General features: G+C 30.6%; 2 protein-coding genes across 3 annotated transcripts; both read left to right on the top strand.

Moving 5' to 3' along the window:
• The first annotated feature begins 1,700 nt into the window (after positions 1 to 1,700).
• Positions 1,701 to 9,883, top strand: LOC148205229 (uncharacterized). Of its 2 annotated transcripts, none has more exons than XM_088110117.1 (15): positions 1,701 to 1,820; positions 2,764 to 2,792; positions 3,578 to 3,610; positions 4,619 to 4,717; positions 5,349 to 5,452; positions 5,592 to 5,637; positions 6,299 to 6,387; positions 6,477 to 6,560; positions 7,098 to 7,190; positions 7,978 to 8,052; positions 8,383 to 8,491; positions 8,683 to 8,754; positions 9,134 to 9,261; positions 9,348 to 9,427; positions 9,589 to 9,883. In XM_088110117.1, the coding sequence occupies exons 3-15, from the start codon at positions 3,599 to 3,601 to the stop codon at positions 9,621 to 9,623; spliced, it is 1,026 nt and encodes a 341-aa protein (XP_087966243.1). In that variant the 5' UTR covers positions 1,701 to 1,820; positions 2,764 to 2,792; positions 3,578 to 3,598; the 3' UTR covers positions 9,624 to 9,883. The 2 variants fall into 2 exon arrangements, with proteins under 2 accessions (XP_087966243.1, XP_087966240.1); XM_088110114.1 differs by having other exon boundaries at positions 9,131 to 9,261.
• Positions 9,884 to 16,298: 6,415 nt separating this feature from the next.
• LOC124828643 (uncharacterized) lies at positions 16,299 to 16,812 on the top strand. Its single transcript, XM_047301998.1, has 2 exons — positions 16,299 to 16,457; positions 16,552 to 16,812. Exons 1-2 carry the CDS (start codon positions 16,299 to 16,301, stop codon positions 16,810 to 16,812), a joined length of 420 nt encoding a protein of 139 aa, XP_047157954.1.
• The last annotated feature ends 217 nt before the right edge of the window (positions 16,813 to 17,029 follow it).

Below are 17,029 nucleotides of genomic sequence, written 5' to 3'. Positions count from 1 at the left end.
TAAGTATTAACTGAATTAAGGAGAAAAAAAAATTAAAAAATCACATTGGATTGAGGAACATTGAAATTAAAATATTAACTAAACTTTTTTGTTTTATGCTTTTGAAGTTGTGCACATTTCGTTTTTTCTTCAAAAACCTTTGTTTTTTTGTTTTCCAACCATTTTTTCTTATAACTACATATTTTTATTTTCAATTTTATTTAAAGAATTTAATTAATGGATTGTTTTAACTTTTTACATGTTTCTGAATTTTTATATAATCATTTTTTTTATTTTGAGATATTTATTTTGATAATTGTTTATATCCTAAAATACTTATTTTAATTGATATATTTTTTTACTATTTTCAATTTCATTTAGATATTTGTTTAAATAATTTTTATTACGAATTTTATGTGTGATTTTATAATTTTATTATTTTAAATAATTTTATATAATCATATTTTGTTATTATTATGCATTCTAATAGGTAAGAACCAATCATACTTTGTTAATAATTTTTAAATAATATGTAAACATATTATTGTTGTATATAATATGAAAAAAATCATTATATATATATATATATATATATATATATGTATATATATAAATATTTAGAAAAAATAAAAAAGTTAAAAAAAGAAAGAAGCATGTAGGTTTTGAAAAAAGAAATCATGTATTAAAAGCACAACTTCTAAAAAATAAAATAAATGATAAAAAATATGCAAATGTATATCACAATAGAAACAGAGAAAAGAAAGATGAAGTACGACTTCTAAAAAATTGAAATAAAAATGATAATAAAGTCATATATCTAAAATACAGTTTTTAAAAAATTCAAAAACGTTACCTCAAAACACAATTTCATCTTTATTATTATAAAATTGTGTTTGAAAAACATGATTTTTGAAAATTTTAAAATCGATTTTTTTTAAAACACAATTTTCTCCCTTGTGTAATTTTTAAAAAATTTATCCAATGCTAAATTTCTTTAAAATTTACACTAATTTAGTGGACAAAGCAATAAGATTACAGTCTGATACGTGTACATTAAGTTGAATGGAAAACTTTAATAGTTTTATAGATAAACATTCAGCGGTTCCGTGTAAATAAAGTCAACTATTAAGTTATTAGTTAATCAAATTAATTTATTAGAAGAATAAAAATAATAAAAATTAACATGTAATGATGCAAAAGATGAAAAAGTGAAACAAAATATAAGGCATGCTTTGCTGTTAATCTGCTCATTACTGGGCTTTTCTTTATTGCATTTTTGTCTTTATATTTAAATTCAATTAAACATTGAACACTTGGACCCCACAAAAATGCACCAATCAAACTTCATGCAACCATCATCTTGCTTCTTACCACTGTCTTCTACCTCAAACATTAAATACTGAGAGTTACTACACGCAAAAACAGGTACATTTTCTTCTATTTTTTTTTTTTATATTTTGACTTTCACTATATATAAAATATTTTTAATTCACACTCAATTTTGCAAAAAATATTAAATAAATTTCACAGTTTTAAACCATCTTTGCTGTATGATCCAAATAAATAAAAATGTAATCAATTATAAAATACAACAATGAAAAAACTTAAAAAATTAAAAAATTCGGTTGAAAAATCAGCATTTTCATTTTAAAAATATTTTAAACTGAATTTTCAAACTATTTATTTAAAAAGAACTTTTAGAGATTAGAGAGAAGAAGCGTGATGGTGTTTTTGTAAGCTAGCTCCTGAAACTACTACTTAAGCTCACATTTCTTGTTTCACTATGCACTCTCATCAGAAACTCTACACTTGGAGTTTCATCTTCATCTTGTTCCTTTGAGGTATTATTTTTTCACACTCAAATTATGGTGATTTTATATAGATCTGATTTTTGTGTCAACTTTCTTTTTCTCTCTATCAATTTTACAAATGTTTCTGTTTTGGTTCATTTTGTGTGGATAGATCTATTGTGTGCATATCAAATTCTTTCCTAAAATGTTTCCGAGAATGTTTTTTTGTTTTAAGATATAGTCTGTCATGTACAGAGTCTAATTCTTTCTCCCATGGTCATTTTTTTGTGTCAGATTTCACATCTTTCTAATAAATGTGTCGGAATATACATTTTGGCAGAGGAGCCATGTGCCATATCATAGCAAAACATTTTTCTTACGAAGGTTTTCACTGTTTTTTTCTTTTCAACGAGATTGTTCTTAATTTTTTTTTACAAAAACACTGATAGAAGAAAAGAAAATAACTACTTAGAATTCTTTTAATTAAAATGGCTTTAAAATGTTATAATTTCAGTCAAATTTTTATGTAATTAATTTTTCTATGGAAAGAAATTTTTTAATCAAAACAACGTATTTTCATATGTATCTTATTCGGAAGGCGAGAGTGTTATTCCATAAATGGCGTCTCATTTAAAATAAAAGCAATTTTTACTAAACAAACATGCTTTCCATTGAGAATTTTTTTTTTTGCATTTTGCTTTTGTTTTGTTTTCTGGATCCTTTGGACCTCTGTATAAAATAATAGTATAATAATAATAACTACTATTTCTATACACTTTACCTTTCCTTTTAATTATTTTTTATTATTATTGTCTTTTCTGGGAAAATAAAATATAATCCAATGTCTAATAAATGAGGTTAATGACACACGTCACTTTTTATGTCAGTGTGCAAACTTTCATGATCTCTTTAAGGAACTTCAACTTTATTTCTGTATAATCTTTCTTCTTCACTTATTTTCTCTCTCTTTTTTTTGTGTTTTTTTTTTCTGCAGAGACAGCACAAGAAGAGAATATCCTTCTGGTAAGAAGCAACGTTGACCGTTGTCTAATGCTTCACTCTCCGCTTTTGAAGTTATGTTCATTTATGTCTGTTTTCTGTTGAAAATTGCAATCATTTCGTTTTTAAGTTATGATAATTTATTTGTTCTAAGAAATTATGATATTTATGTACGTTTTTTTTTTTTTTGAAATATTTTATACACATTCCTTCAAAATTAAACAGGCGTACTTTTATTTAAGGCATGTTTAAGCTTTGGTTAAATTCAAGATTCGGAGGAAAAAAAAATCATTCCGTGGTTTTAATTTTGATTGAAATATTTGGATCATATCAACCCAGTTTAAATTAATTTCGTTTTGTTAGATCCAGTCAACTTTTATAATTCTTTTGGTTTATATTAGCTTAAATAATTTAGAAATACTCTCAATTCTCAAATGTAGATATACATACAATTTTTCTTCATACCCAATAATTTTTTTTATCTAAATAATGGAATAAAAGGACATTAATACTTTTTATATTCCGTTCAGGAAAATTATTTGTGTAGAGGATCTTTTACTCTTTTCCTTTAATAAAAACTTTGTAGACTATTGGTATAATAATTTTTTTAAACTATCTAAGGAGACATATATATTCATCTGCATCTATTATTTGAAATTTCTGTAATTGCAATTTTACTCTTATCTCCTTCATCATTGCATGGTTTGTAATTCTTTTTTTCTTGATCAGAATTTGACAATCATATTTATCTAAAACAAGTCCATAGTCTTTTACTGACATTCTTCTATTCCAATATTTTGAGAACTAAGTTGGTAGCAGGTTCATTCACAATGGAAAATATGGTAAGAACTGTTCACTCTTTTAGTATGTTACAGTATATTTAATTTATATATCTATATATTTGTAGTTTATCTGTATTTGATAAAATAAAATAGAAAAAAAAGTGTAAGTGTATTTGATTGCTGTTTTTGCAACTCGAGTAGGGTTAGTATGTGTGTAATATGGAAAGTCACTAATGTCTTGATTTTGATAGTCAAAACCGATATAAAATGACTATTTATGAAAAAAAAATGAAGTATGTGTGTGAAAAATTAAAATCTAAACAGTATACCATTTTTTTTATTATTATGTATCATAATGAATAGTAATAGAAGTTATGAGCAATAAAATAGTTTAAAATTCTACCATGTAAACAATATATGATAAATTAGTTTTTAAGAAGACAATGTCTTATGAATTTAATCATTTTATTGTAGAAAATAATAATTTCTTTAAATACATTCTTATGATTTTATTGTTGGAAACAAATTGTTTCACATAATACAAAACACGGTATAATTTTCTTAAATCCCACTCGAAGTTAACTTTTGCAGCTCATTCTTTGTCTTTCAATTGCGTCTAAAACGTCACCCTAATGAATTTTCTGTAGTTATCTAAAATAAATTCCATTTAATAATATTTTCGAAATTCTACAAACTGAAATTTAGTGCTTCTAGTATACTTATAAAATTTTCACTAATTCGTATGCCTAAAAATTCTTAATATTTTAGAAAACTATAAGTTGTTGCCATTGCAATTGTGATGGCAAGTGCAATGAAAGAAAATTTAAAAGTCTATTTCAATCATAAATACAAATTGATTGTAATTTAAAAACTTATTATTATTATTATTATTTGTGCAATTTTAACTTCCATAATTTACTTTTATTATTATTATTACTATTTTTATTTTTATTTTTATTTTTATTTTTATTTTTATTTTTTTCATTAGAAATAATCTTCTGAGACAATTGTTATTCTCAAATTCTCTTTCCTATATCTATTTAAACTTGAACATGTACATTTTATTAGAATCAGTTCAAATCCATCGGTGAACCTATTGCACCTCAATTCACTACTGGAGCAGAGGTAACTTCAATGTTAGCTGCTCCTAGTTCGGCAGAAAACCAGGTAAACTCAACCCTCCATATTCATATAAAATTTATATTACGTTGTGTGCTTAAATGTATTCAGGTTTTTACGATATCGATTATTACTTTTCGCAAAATATAAAATCGTGTTAACTAAAATGAATATTTCCAGAGTATATATTTTAATAATAATGGTCTTGTATCTCATTCCATTTTTCATTTTGGATGATCCTAATTTACTATGTTATATAGTAACTAAACTCTTCACCACCATCCCACTAGTCCTAGTATACTGATCAAAATTTGGGTAGTTTACATGACCTTCTATGGTCTAACTTTATTACCATAATTGTTAGCACTAAATGAAACACTATTTACCCTTCATTTATCACCTTTCCCTTTCAATGTCTCATGATAAATGTTGATGGCATGTCTTCATTCATATGCATTTATGACAAGCCCATATATATATATATATATATATATATATATATATATATATATATATATATATATATATATATATATATATATATATTGTTGCTAGATATTTATGTGAATATATTATTAGAATTATCCTTGGTCATATAAATAAATGGATGAATCAAGGTTATTTTTCTTAAATTAAACCTCGATAAATTAATTTTATTTAACTTTGATCATTTGATTAGGTGGCCTTAATGCCAAGAGGAGGAATTTCCCAGATTCAGGGGCAAAATTTTTCCAGAGGTTATGATCTGTTATCCCAAGTATTTCAAAAGGAGAATTCACCTATGTAAGTTTTATTTATTTTGTTCTATGAATATTTTAACAAGTTTTTTTACATACACTATTATGCATGTCTTATATATCCTTTATAATTTTTGTTGAACTTATGTATAATATATGTTCTACATTTCTTTTATTGTACACAGGCATCCTTTTGCCATTTCAAATGACTACACAGCTAGTTCTAGTCAGGTATTGGATCAAAATGTCTGAAAAAGAAAACATATATAATCAATCATGTCTATTCATCTTTAATTCAAGAACATATAGTGACTAAAGATATTTAAAAATATTGTTCAATAATAGGGATGTCATTTGAAGGGTTAATAGAAAACACAAGAGTAATAGAGGTCAAATTGAATTTGTATTACTTTTCAAAACTTTTTCTCAGAAACAATTTGTTAAAACACACTATTCTCAATCCATAAAGCTCCTTATGTAAAGTTTTCTCATTTTCTAGTAGAGCTTTGTACATAAATATTACATTTCTTTATTTTCCATTAACACCCATATATAGGAAAACCTTCTTTTTATCAGAAAAACGTAAATGAGAATTTAAAGCAACGTATACAAATCATTCATTTTAATGCAATAACTAATGCTGCTTGTAATTTCCTGCACAAAAGTTATGTTTTTGTTGATGCTCAGACTCTTAAGGCTAAACAATGTACTCAATACTGTTATCATTTTAATATGCTACAAGATTAATTTTTCTTCACACTTCACACACAACTTGGTGTATTTTTCATTCAAATTTGAATGCTTTCTGATCCATCAATTTTCATAACCTTCAATAATCTCTAATTGTACTATTTTTATTGGTATTTTATTATTTATTATAATTCATGAGCAGACAATGAGGACAACTGAAAGATCTGCAATACCACCACCTCTTCAGAGTGATGCTACACTGAACTCTCCGAGGGCTTGGAATCCTATGTGGTGATAATTCAGTACCTTTACGAATCCATTTTTATAATAATTTTATATTTTGTATGCTCTTCATGAATAGTGTGTTTCTTGAATTGCAGGCTCCAACAGAATCAATTATCTGGTGCTGCTGGTGCTGCTGGTGCTGCTGCTAATAGTTCACAGTCCTATAATAATTACATGCAGTATGATTCTTCTATACTTATGTGCACTACATTGTGCTAGAGATCAATTAACAAAAAAATAAACAAGTAATACCTATATATAAACCTTTTTTGGGATACCTAGACAATTTATCACTTTACTACATCAAAAGTATTCACATCTATTACACATGTAGATGGTTTTTAACTTATAAGCTTTACTTTTAATGTAATTTCCTAATTTTCAAACTAATCCTAGATGTTCTTCTATGTAGTGTGTGTTAAATTGTTTTATCAAATTGAATCTGCTATTTTGTTATTAAAAAGTTGGCATGCAAAAGTAAATTATTATTATTGGGTAGGAGCATAACTAATTTTTCATTGGGAAGAGTAACTCAAGTCTTGATTCAATCTAATATATAATCCATTGAGATCGAATTTGTGATTTAAATTCTATATATAGAAATGTATTATGTATCATCCATAAGTTGGTCCTATGCAATAACAATAAAATATTTGTCTTATTTAATTCTAAGACTCCTAGGTATCAAATGAAGCTATATGGTTTTCTCATTATAGGTATGCCCCAGTCTATAATCCAAACAACCAATCCCAAGTTGCTGTCCGTACTGCTTATGGAGATCAAATTATTCATCCTGCTCAATTCTCCAGGTAGTGACTGTTGTATATTCGTTCTCATAAAGCAAGATATGACATTTTATGCCAATTTCATATTTGGAATTGTTAGAAAAAAGAGCTTTAAAAATGGTTTTTGAAAAGTGAACTTATAACAATTTTATTTGAAGATGAAAAAAAAAATCGTTTTTAAAGTTTACATATGAATATGTTTTGTACATCTATAGTATTTAACAATCATACCAGCATGTATAATGCATTTATTTTTAAAAGTAGGTCCTTGTTGTGACTCCATATCTAGGTGCATGTTAAAGACATAAACCAACGTCTTCCTTTATAGTTTCCACATAAGTTCTCGACACATCTTTTCAGTAAAGAATTTTGTCAAGTTGGTTGAAGTAAATTTTTATCGTTTTATTGCGTATTTCTAGACATGGCTCTAGATTAAGAAACTTTCCGTTAAGTATCTTTCATCGTGTTGAAAGCATTTTTGGTAACTACAATAGAATTCAAGTTTAAAAACAAGTATAAATCAATTTCATAAATCAACTTATTATAAGGTAAGAATAACTTATGAGTCTTATAACCTTACTCTGACTACATCTAGTTGGTGTAGGACCATACACTTCATTAAAAGTACTTTTCAATCTTTTGCCTTGCAATACTTAATTTTTGTATTAATGTAGTTTCACTGCACATCAAATTATGAGTGTTAGTACTGTGCTTCGTTTTTGGTTAAACTGGGTGATTCAATCATATAGGTCTCATTTTTCTAACATTGCTGTGTCGTTATTTTATTGATGCTGATTTTGGATTGAACTAGGCTGGATCAATCAATTGCTCAGATGCGTCAAGCTCTCCCTGCTAATGCAACAATTCCTGAATTTCCACCTCGAAAGTAAGCATTTACTTCAACTATTTTCCAAACCTAATAGTACTTCAACTAATGATATGTGTGAACACTAACTGAAAATTGTTTAGGTCATAGCTATCATTACATAGTATTAATCTCTCTCGTTATGCTTGCTTTTGTTCACATTTCTATCTCAAATAATTCTTAATTAGGTGAAGAGATATTTGATAAATATAGTCATTTTTTATATATATGTTGATCCGTAGTTCAGTCAGTTGTAATTAAATTGTAAGCAAATGGATTTTTCTTTCTTATAACTTGTCTACCTCTATTGTATTTCTTTATTTATTCATTTATATGGTTGATTTTGCATAGGTCACTTTTTCCAAATCCATTTGCCAAGAATCCCAAAGGAAGGGCTCGATTAGGTGAACAATATAAGGCTCTGATGCAAAATCAGGGACAAAACTGGATGATGGGAAGGGTAAAATTTTCGAAATCACTTTTTATGATTCTTAAGCCTTTGATGTCGAGATACAATCACTTTTAAAATATACTCGATTCTGTGGTTCTAACACACAAAAACAAGGATTATAGAACTTGAAAGGATCTGAGGAGAAAGGAAAATATAGCTTTGGTTAAATATACAAATTTCAAATGAAATTTGCACTGCAGGGACGAGTAGAACGACCATGGGATGCTTCAAAATTGGAAACTGGGGAAGGCTCATCTTCTAAACGTCATAAGGTACCACATTTTAATGTTTATGATTTGTAGTTGGATCAAATTATAAAAAAAAAAAACTTTATACTGTTTTAACATTCTTTTAGAGTTTATAACTTCTATGTAATTATAGCGTGAACTGTAAATCAATTAAAAATATATCATAACAAGTATACTTTTTATTAAACGTTTAGTTGATTAATTGGTTAATCAAAAACTAAAAAGGTTGTGCAGAAACATGTAACTTTGGGTTCATTTTAATTCATCCAATTGAATTGTCTTTTTCTTTTGAGTTTGTATTCTCTTTTAGGGCTTAACATGTTAAAAATTGTAGTGTAGAAAGTGTTAACCCTAGCTGGGATTTTGAGGTTCTTATGGTTGTTTTGTTTTTCTATTGTAGCAGACAAATTCACCAACACCAAAGCAAGGACCTAATGTAGGCCCTGCACTCCAGGGACCAAACAATGCACCTGAAAATACAAGGGTTGTGGATCTGACCAATAACTCTGGAAACAATAGGGAATTTATTAGGTTTGGTTCTCCAATCCTCATAGTTCTTAGCTCTTTTTTCACATTATCTGTTGTGATTTTAACAGTCATGTTTTTGTGAGTTTCAGCAATTCTCTCTATGACCCTGCTTATGAGACTCTTGGCCTACCAATTGACCCTCATCTCAGATTGTTCGAAGCAATGGCTGGTAATTGCAATCAACCTTTTTCTTTAAACTGTAATGATTATAACGTGCACAAATTCATAGTAGTTCATATACTTTCATTGTGACGTGCCACAGAAAATTTTCAATGTTGAGCCGAAAATCTTCGAGAGTTTCTTACAAGAATCTTCTTGTTCTTAATGCAGCTCGCGGGGAAAAAGGGTATCGCATGTACGATTGAAAAGCGCATGCGTGGGATTCTCATGAGGATTCTCTTCAGTGTTCAATCAATCAAATCCTCAAACTTGAGAATGTGTTTGTTGGCTTGCTTTCAGTTTACATCAAGAGTGTTCTTGATGAGACCTATGTTTCCTGTTTCTGTTTGGTAGAGACATAAAACTATCGTTGTTGCGTGTTTAATAATTTTCATGCTATGACTTGCATGGATCCCGTCTTGACTTATATGGGCTTGGTTTATTAAAGTATACAATCGTTATTAGACTATTATATTTGGCTTATATGGTTTCAATTATTTATTGATGGATATGTGGTAGTTAATTGCTAAAGTTATGGATGGTTAGATTGTTTTTTTCAACAGTGTGTTTATAAGAACACCAAAGAAAAGTTAAACTATTTATAACATTTAGATTTTTCAAAATCTTCCTTTTAATTTATGCAGAGGTTAATAATTTTAAGTTATGAAAACAATTTTTAAAACTTTTTTTTAGATTTTTTTTTTTTTACATTTTTTACATTTTTAGTGCTTGTTCAAGGAATTTATGGGTCCTTGGGCACATATTTTGAATATTATTTATAATGGAAGAAACATGCAGAGTGAACTGAGAAACAGATTTAGCAAATATAATGGTTTTCAAAATGTATAGGTCCAACTATTTTATATAATACTATTTCTTTAAAGCGACTATGGATATTATGCTATCTATATAATTCTTTAAGCATTTCATAATATTTTTTCTTTTCTCATTAATAACTGCGGTGTTCTGTTTTGTCCCATTTTTCAATTATTTTTCGCAACTTTTGTCCAACTATTAAAATATTGGCTTGAGTCATTCAAGAAAAAGTGATGCACCTTTAATTTCTTCTATTTTGAAACTATTTGTTTTATACAATCTCTGTTACGGATTGGTTATGATACAGAAGAAATATAGAATGACAGAGATTGAGAAACTGAGAGCTATTTTTCATTAATGAAGGAATGGTACAGACAAGAGTATATACGCAGTATAGAATAACAATACTGCAGACTAATAGAATTTGATAGTTAGAAGATATTTGGATTAACTCAACACCAAGTAGCCTTCTCAATTTTACAAATCTGTTTTGTCTCAATGCTTTGGTAAAGACATCAACAATTTGATCTTCAGTTGGACAATATATCAGCTCTAGCCTGCCTTTGCTGACTTGATCCCTCAAAAAATGGAATTTTGTTTCAATGTGTTTGCTTCTTCCATGAAAAATTGGATTTTTGGACAAACTAATAGCAGATTTATTGTCTACTAGAAGTTGTATAGGTTTCCTACACTCTAGCTTCAATTCATCAAAGAGTGTTTCCAACCATACACATTGGCAAGTTGTCTCTGCAAATGAGATATATTCTGCTTCACATGATGAGAGGGCAACCACGTTTTGCTTTTTAGAACACCAAGAGATTGGTGCTCCCATGTATTTGACCAAGTAGCCGTATGTGCTTCTCCTATCAACCTTATCACCACACCAATCAAAGTCACACCATACCTCTAGAACTTCTTCAACATTTGTTGTCATTTTAGGAAAGAAAAGACCGAGATCTGTTGTTCCTTTCAAATACCTCAGAATATGTTTGGCTGTTATCAAGTGTGTCTGCCTTGGATCACCCATAAACCTGCTGATTAACCCAACCTCATAGCTAATTTCGGGTCTGCTATCACAAATGTATCTGAGAGATCCAACAATTTGTTTATAAAGAGTTGCATCTACTTTCTTCTCACTTGCTTGATCAGTTAGGTGCAGGTTTGCCATTACTGGTATAGGAGCACTGTTACAGTTCCCCATATTGAACCTTTTTAACACTTCATTTATATATCTTTTCTGGTGAAGAAACATTCCATCTTCTGTCTGCACAAACTCCAAGCCCAGAAAATAACTCAGATTGCCAAGATCTGTCATTTCAAACTCTTCCTTCATTCTCCTTTTGAATTCTTCAATCTCATCTTCTGAATCTTCAGTTATTATCAGATCATCTACGTATAGGCAGATTATCAGAATTCTTTCCTCTATAACAGATCTTACATAGATACCTGATTCCACAACACATTTCTGGAACCCGAGTCTGATCAGCAACGAGTTGATGTGATTATTCCAAGCACGAGGTGCCTGTCTGAGCCCGTATAAGGCTTTATTCAATCTGTAAACTTTCTGCTCCTCTCCTTTTTCACAAAACCAGGAGGTTGTCTCACAAATACTTCTTCTTCTAGTGGTCCATTCAAGAAAGCTGATTTAACATCCATTTGGCATATTTTCCAATTCTTGAAGCTAGCCACTGCAACTACCAGTCTCACGGTTTCAAGCCTCGCTACTGGTGCATATACATCTGTAAAATCAACTCCAGGCTTTTGTAGGAAGCCTTTTGCCACAAGTCTGGCTTTAAACTTTGCTACCTCTCCATTTGGTTTATACTTGATTTTAAACACCCACTTAACATCAATGGAGTGTTTATGTTGTGGCAATTCTACCAGCTCCCACGTTTTGTTTTTCTCTATAGCCTTTAACTCTTCCATCATCGCTTTTTTCCATTCTCTTATAACTATACCTATTTCCATGTCAATGTTTCTGCATCAGCCAAGAACGCAGAGTGCACAAGCTCACCAGTACTGGTTATATCGTTGTCTTCAAAGATTTCATAATCTGTGAGTCTAGTGGACGAAAATCTGGTTCTCTGTGACCTTCTATTATGAGATCCATCATCTGTAATGATGTTTTTCGTAGCAGAGGTTTTGTTCTCTAGCCAACTTGGCACAAAATCTGGTTGCAAATTCATTTCACATTCTTTCCAACTCAATGTTGCAGCCTCATCCACTATCACATCTTTGCTTATAACAATCTGCTTCTTTTTTGGGCTGTATAATCTGTATGCTCCTGTTGAATGATATCCAACTAAGACAAAAGTCTCACTCTTGTCATCCAACTTCCTTCTTCTTTCATCTGGAACATGTTTATAACAAACAGATCCAAAAATTCTCAAATGGTGAACCACGGGCTTGCTTCCTGACCATGCTTCTTCAGGTGTACAATATGGTAAAGCCTTGGTTGGACTTCTATTCAACAAATAAGCTGCAATAGATACAGCTTCTCCCCACAGATAATGAGGTAACTTCTTCCCTTTGATCATACATCTAGTCATGTTGAGCAACATCCTGTTTCTTCTCTCAGCTAACCCGTTATGTTGAGGTGTATATGGAGCAATGACTTCATGTATGATTCCTCTATCATCACAAAATTCACCAGTCTCTTTTGAATTGAACTCACCTCCACCATCTGTTCTAAACATTTTTATCTTCAAACCAGATTGTCTTTCTACTAAGGAACAAAACTTCACAAAATATAAGAATACTTCTTTCTTTTCTCTTAACAAGTAAATCCAAATTTTCCAAGTCCATTCATCTACAAAAATCAAGAAATACTTGTTACCTCCAATTGATAGCACATCGAATGGACCACACACATCTGAGTAGATCACATCAAGAGGTTGCTTTGCTCTCTTGTGTGCATACTTCTTGAACTCCTTTCTGGTTTGTTTCCCAATAGCGCAGCCTTCACATACTTTGCCAGGGATGGATATTAGTGGAACTACCTTCACCATTTCTTTGTGTTTCAGAAGACCCAAACTCTTAAAGTTTAGATGTCCAAATCTATAGTGCCATAACCATCCTTCTTCTTCAACATTCACAGTAGATAAGCATTGAACTGCTATAGTATTTAGATTTGAGGACTGAACGTTGCTTTCTGTCAAACACTTCTATATAATTTTGTTACATGGACATTGTATATCCTTTCTCCAGAAGTTTCCCCAGACTCAGCAAATTATTCTTCATTGTGGGAACATATAAAACATTGTTCATATATGTTGGTTTGCCATTTCTGCGTGAAACCAACACTCTTCCAGTTCCCTCAGCCATGATTGTGCTATTATCAGCAAATCGCAAGCTGCTCTTTATACTTGTGTCAATATCTATTAACCACTCCCTTTTTCCTATCATATGATTGGAACAACCTATGTCAAGATACCAACACGTGTCATCTTCTACATGATTCATGGTACTCATCAACAACACGTGGTCTGAATCTGTTTCACATGCCTCTTCTTGTGCCAGATTTGCTTCATCGTTCTTGCTGTTTTTCTTCACCATTTCATTGTGCCAACATTCTGAGGCATAATGTCCATATTTGTTACACGTATAGCACTGGATGCTTCTTTTATCATAGTATTTCTTGCCTCTGCCTCTACCATTGGACAACCTTCCTCCTCTTCTATTTTCTTCCTTCTAATAACTACCAATTTCATCACCAGATTCTTTATACGGCTTCTAGCTTTGCAATCCAATCTCCTATTTTCTTTATACGGCTTCTTCATCTCATCTGTATCATTCTTTGAAGGTTCTTTGACACCTTTCTTCACAATTTCATCCACTTCTTGGAAACCAAGAATTGCATCCATTTTGACACACCAATCATCATATCCTTTGCCATCAAACACCGGTAGATTACTTGAAATCATCCCTCCAGTAGCCATCAAAACTTCTCCACGAAGCTCTCTTCTCTTCTGCATAGGTTTTCTGGGACCTCACACCACTTCTGACAGGTTTTCGCAACCTTGCTCTGATACCACTGTTACGGATTGATTATGATACAAAAGAAATATAGAATGACAGAGATTGAGAAACTGAGAGCTATTTCTCATTAATGAAGGAATGGTACAGACAAGAGTGTATAAGCAGTACAAAATAACAATACTGCAGACTAACAGAATTTTACAGTTATTACAGTTAGAAGATATTTGGATTAACTCAACAATCTCCTCATCAACCCCTTGAACTATTATCCAACTCCATCTTCAATTTAACCTCGGTCTATTAACATGCAAATGTTTGAATTTTTTTTTATGTTGAAACTTTTCTTATCTAAAGATAAATTCAGAATTTGAGTATTTTTGTTTAGATTCAACTCTTAACTACTGAAGGAGTTTGATGACATCTTTCCTAGTTTTATATTAAGTAGACATTTTAGGTGGAGTTGAAGAATGTATTAGAATGAAGTTTGGTGTGGTGTGTTCAAACTTTATTTTTTTTTTAATTGTGAATTTTTTTTGTTTTATTGATAAGGTTATTTTGGCTTATCAGTGAGTTAATGGTGTTGGATTTTTTTCAATGGACTTAAAATTTGGAAAATTTAGGATACAATTTTTATTTTTTTTAATTCAATGTTTAAAAGTCTTGGGAGTGCAGTCATATAAAAGTTGTCAAGATCCTCTAAGTGAACCTAATTGTATTTTTACATTTGGGTGAGTAGAATTGGTTACTGTTTGAGGGTTTTTTTTTTTGTTTTAGTTCTATAAATTACTTTTGGAGGATGAAAAGGAGGTTATGTTATGAGTTAGGGATCATGACTAATTTGTTGATATGATGCTGGTAGTTTGTATGAAAATATGACATTTAAACTTGGTTATTTATTGTTAATATTTTTTTAGTACTCGTAATTGTATTAGATTTTCACAGAAAAATATTTTCATCGATTGAGGTGTACCTATGTGGTTGAATCGTTACTATGAAAAATTTGTTAATTTAGATAATTGCATTGAAGTCTAGGAGATAGGGATTAAGTTGTTGTAGAAGATTTGTTGATATAAATATTTGTGCCAAATTTTCAGTTAAAAGGATATGTTTGCCTTTGTGAAAAATGTATGGTTAAAATCACATCTAAGAGAAGGTGAATTTGAACTTAAAAATTAGCATCGTGTAAGTAAAAATTTCTTTTCAAAACTTTGATGAAGAGGATAAAAATAAGCAATGGTAATTTCTACAATGAATATCAAAGAAAATCATGATAATATATGATCAAGAAAAAAACACTAGTGCAGCGAAGAGAAACGACAGTAGTTGTTTTTGACAATACGTTTCGGTTGTCGAACCGAGGCATATCCTGGCAAGGTAAAAAGGTAGGGACCTTTTCGCCTCAGTTCCAACCGAGGTAATATTTCAAAGGGTACTGTCTCGGTTCATCAGCAACCGAAGTAGTAAGGAAGAAAAAAAAAAGAGGGGGAGGGGTTATTACCTCGGTTCAATCGAGGTAATAATGTGGACTTATGAGAGCGGTTCTAGCTTCAACCGCTGCCAAAGCCCTATTTTTAAAAAAAAAAATTCTCGTGCACCCTATGCATCGGTTGTGGCTGAACCGAAGTCATAAACAAGTTTTCTACCTCGGTTTTGTCTTCAACCGAGGCCTATTCTCCTACAGTGTTTTTTAATAATAGGTCTTTTTTTGTGATATCCACTATCACAAAAATAGACCTGCATATCAAACAACAAAATAACAACACATATTCAACACAATAGTCAATATTTACATCACATAATGTTTAAAGCATAATGTACAAAGTCTAATAACAATAAATCAACATGTGATAATGTTTTGCAAGTGCCTTCCTTAGCTATGTAAGTGGCTTCCTAGGAAGTAAAATTGGAGTCTTGAATCTCTACACAAGACACATGATATTAATTAGTGTATATGAATTTCATTTGAAGCCTTGTATGGGAGAAGATGTCGAACACCTTTGTGTTGGTATCACGATGGGGAAACGGTGACAGTGGGGCCTGAGTTGTTGCATCAAACCACAAAGAAGGTAAAGTTGATTCAGGAGCGAATGTGGGCAACTCAGAGCAGGCAGAAATCTTATGCAGATAAGAGAAGGAGACCACTAGAGTTCGAGACAAGAGATCATGTGTTTCTACGTGTGACATCGACAACTGGAGTTGGAAGAGCTATTAAGTCAAAGAAGTTGTCACCGAAGTTTTGTCGGACCGTATGAGATTCTTAGGAGGATCAGACCGATAGCTTACGAGGTAGCGCTACCACCACAGTTGGCGAACTTGCATAATATGTTTCATGTATCTCAGTTGAGAAAGTATGTTCCTAATGCGACTCATGTGCTAGAGGCAGATGACATCCAAGTTAGAGAGGATCTCACTTTGGATGTTGGACCAGTGCGGGCGTTAGAAAAGCAAACTAAAAACCTAAGAGGAAAAAATATACGCATGGTGAAGGTGCTTTGGAATGAGGGGACTCAGGAAATGACTTGGGAGTTAGAAGAGCATATGAAGAAAGAGTATCCGTATCTTTTTCGGAATAAAAACATTTTCGAGGACGAAAACTTTTGAAGATGGAAAGATTGTAAGACCCTAAAAATTATAGAACATAAATATAGTATTATATCTTGGTCTACCTTTAAGATTACTAATTATCGTGTTTTCACAAAGGTTTTATAGACGTTGGTGATAACTCCTAGTTGAGCTAGTGATTTTGTATTCTAATTTTACCGAATAAATAAATAAATTATTTGTTTTATTAAATTACTGTTTGATATACAATGTGGTA

The sequence above is a fragment of the Vigna umbellata genome, chromosome 1 (genome assembly GCF_029865625.1).
Source record: "Vigna umbellata cultivar VRB3 chromosome 1, Vumbellata_1.0, whole genome shotgun sequence".
Classification (NCBI taxonomy): domain Eukaryota; kingdom Viridiplantae; phylum Streptophyta; class Magnoliopsida; order Fabales; family Fabaceae; genus Vigna; species Vigna umbellata.
Note: the sequence above shows the minus strand (reverse complement) of the source record. Positions and strands in the feature narration are given on the sequence as shown.

Coding starts and splice junctions, on each gene's coding strand:
- LOC148205229 (XM_088110114.1), top strand. Junction 7,191..7,977: donor CATCCTGCTCAATTCTCCAG/GTAGTGACTGTT, acceptor GGATTGAACTAG/GCTGGATCAATCAATTGCTC. Junction 9,428..9,588: donor ATTGTTCGAAGCAATGGCTG/GTAATTGCAATC, acceptor TTCTTAATGCAG/CTCGCGGGGAAAAAGGGTAT.
- LOC124828643 (XM_047301998.1), top strand. CDS start 16,299: ATGTGGGCAACTCAGAGCAGGCAGAAATCTTATGCAGATAAGAGAAGG. Junction 16,458..16,551: donor CACCGAAGTTTTGTCGGACC/GTATGAGATTCT, acceptor CATGTATCTCAG/TTGAGAAAGTATGTTCCTAA.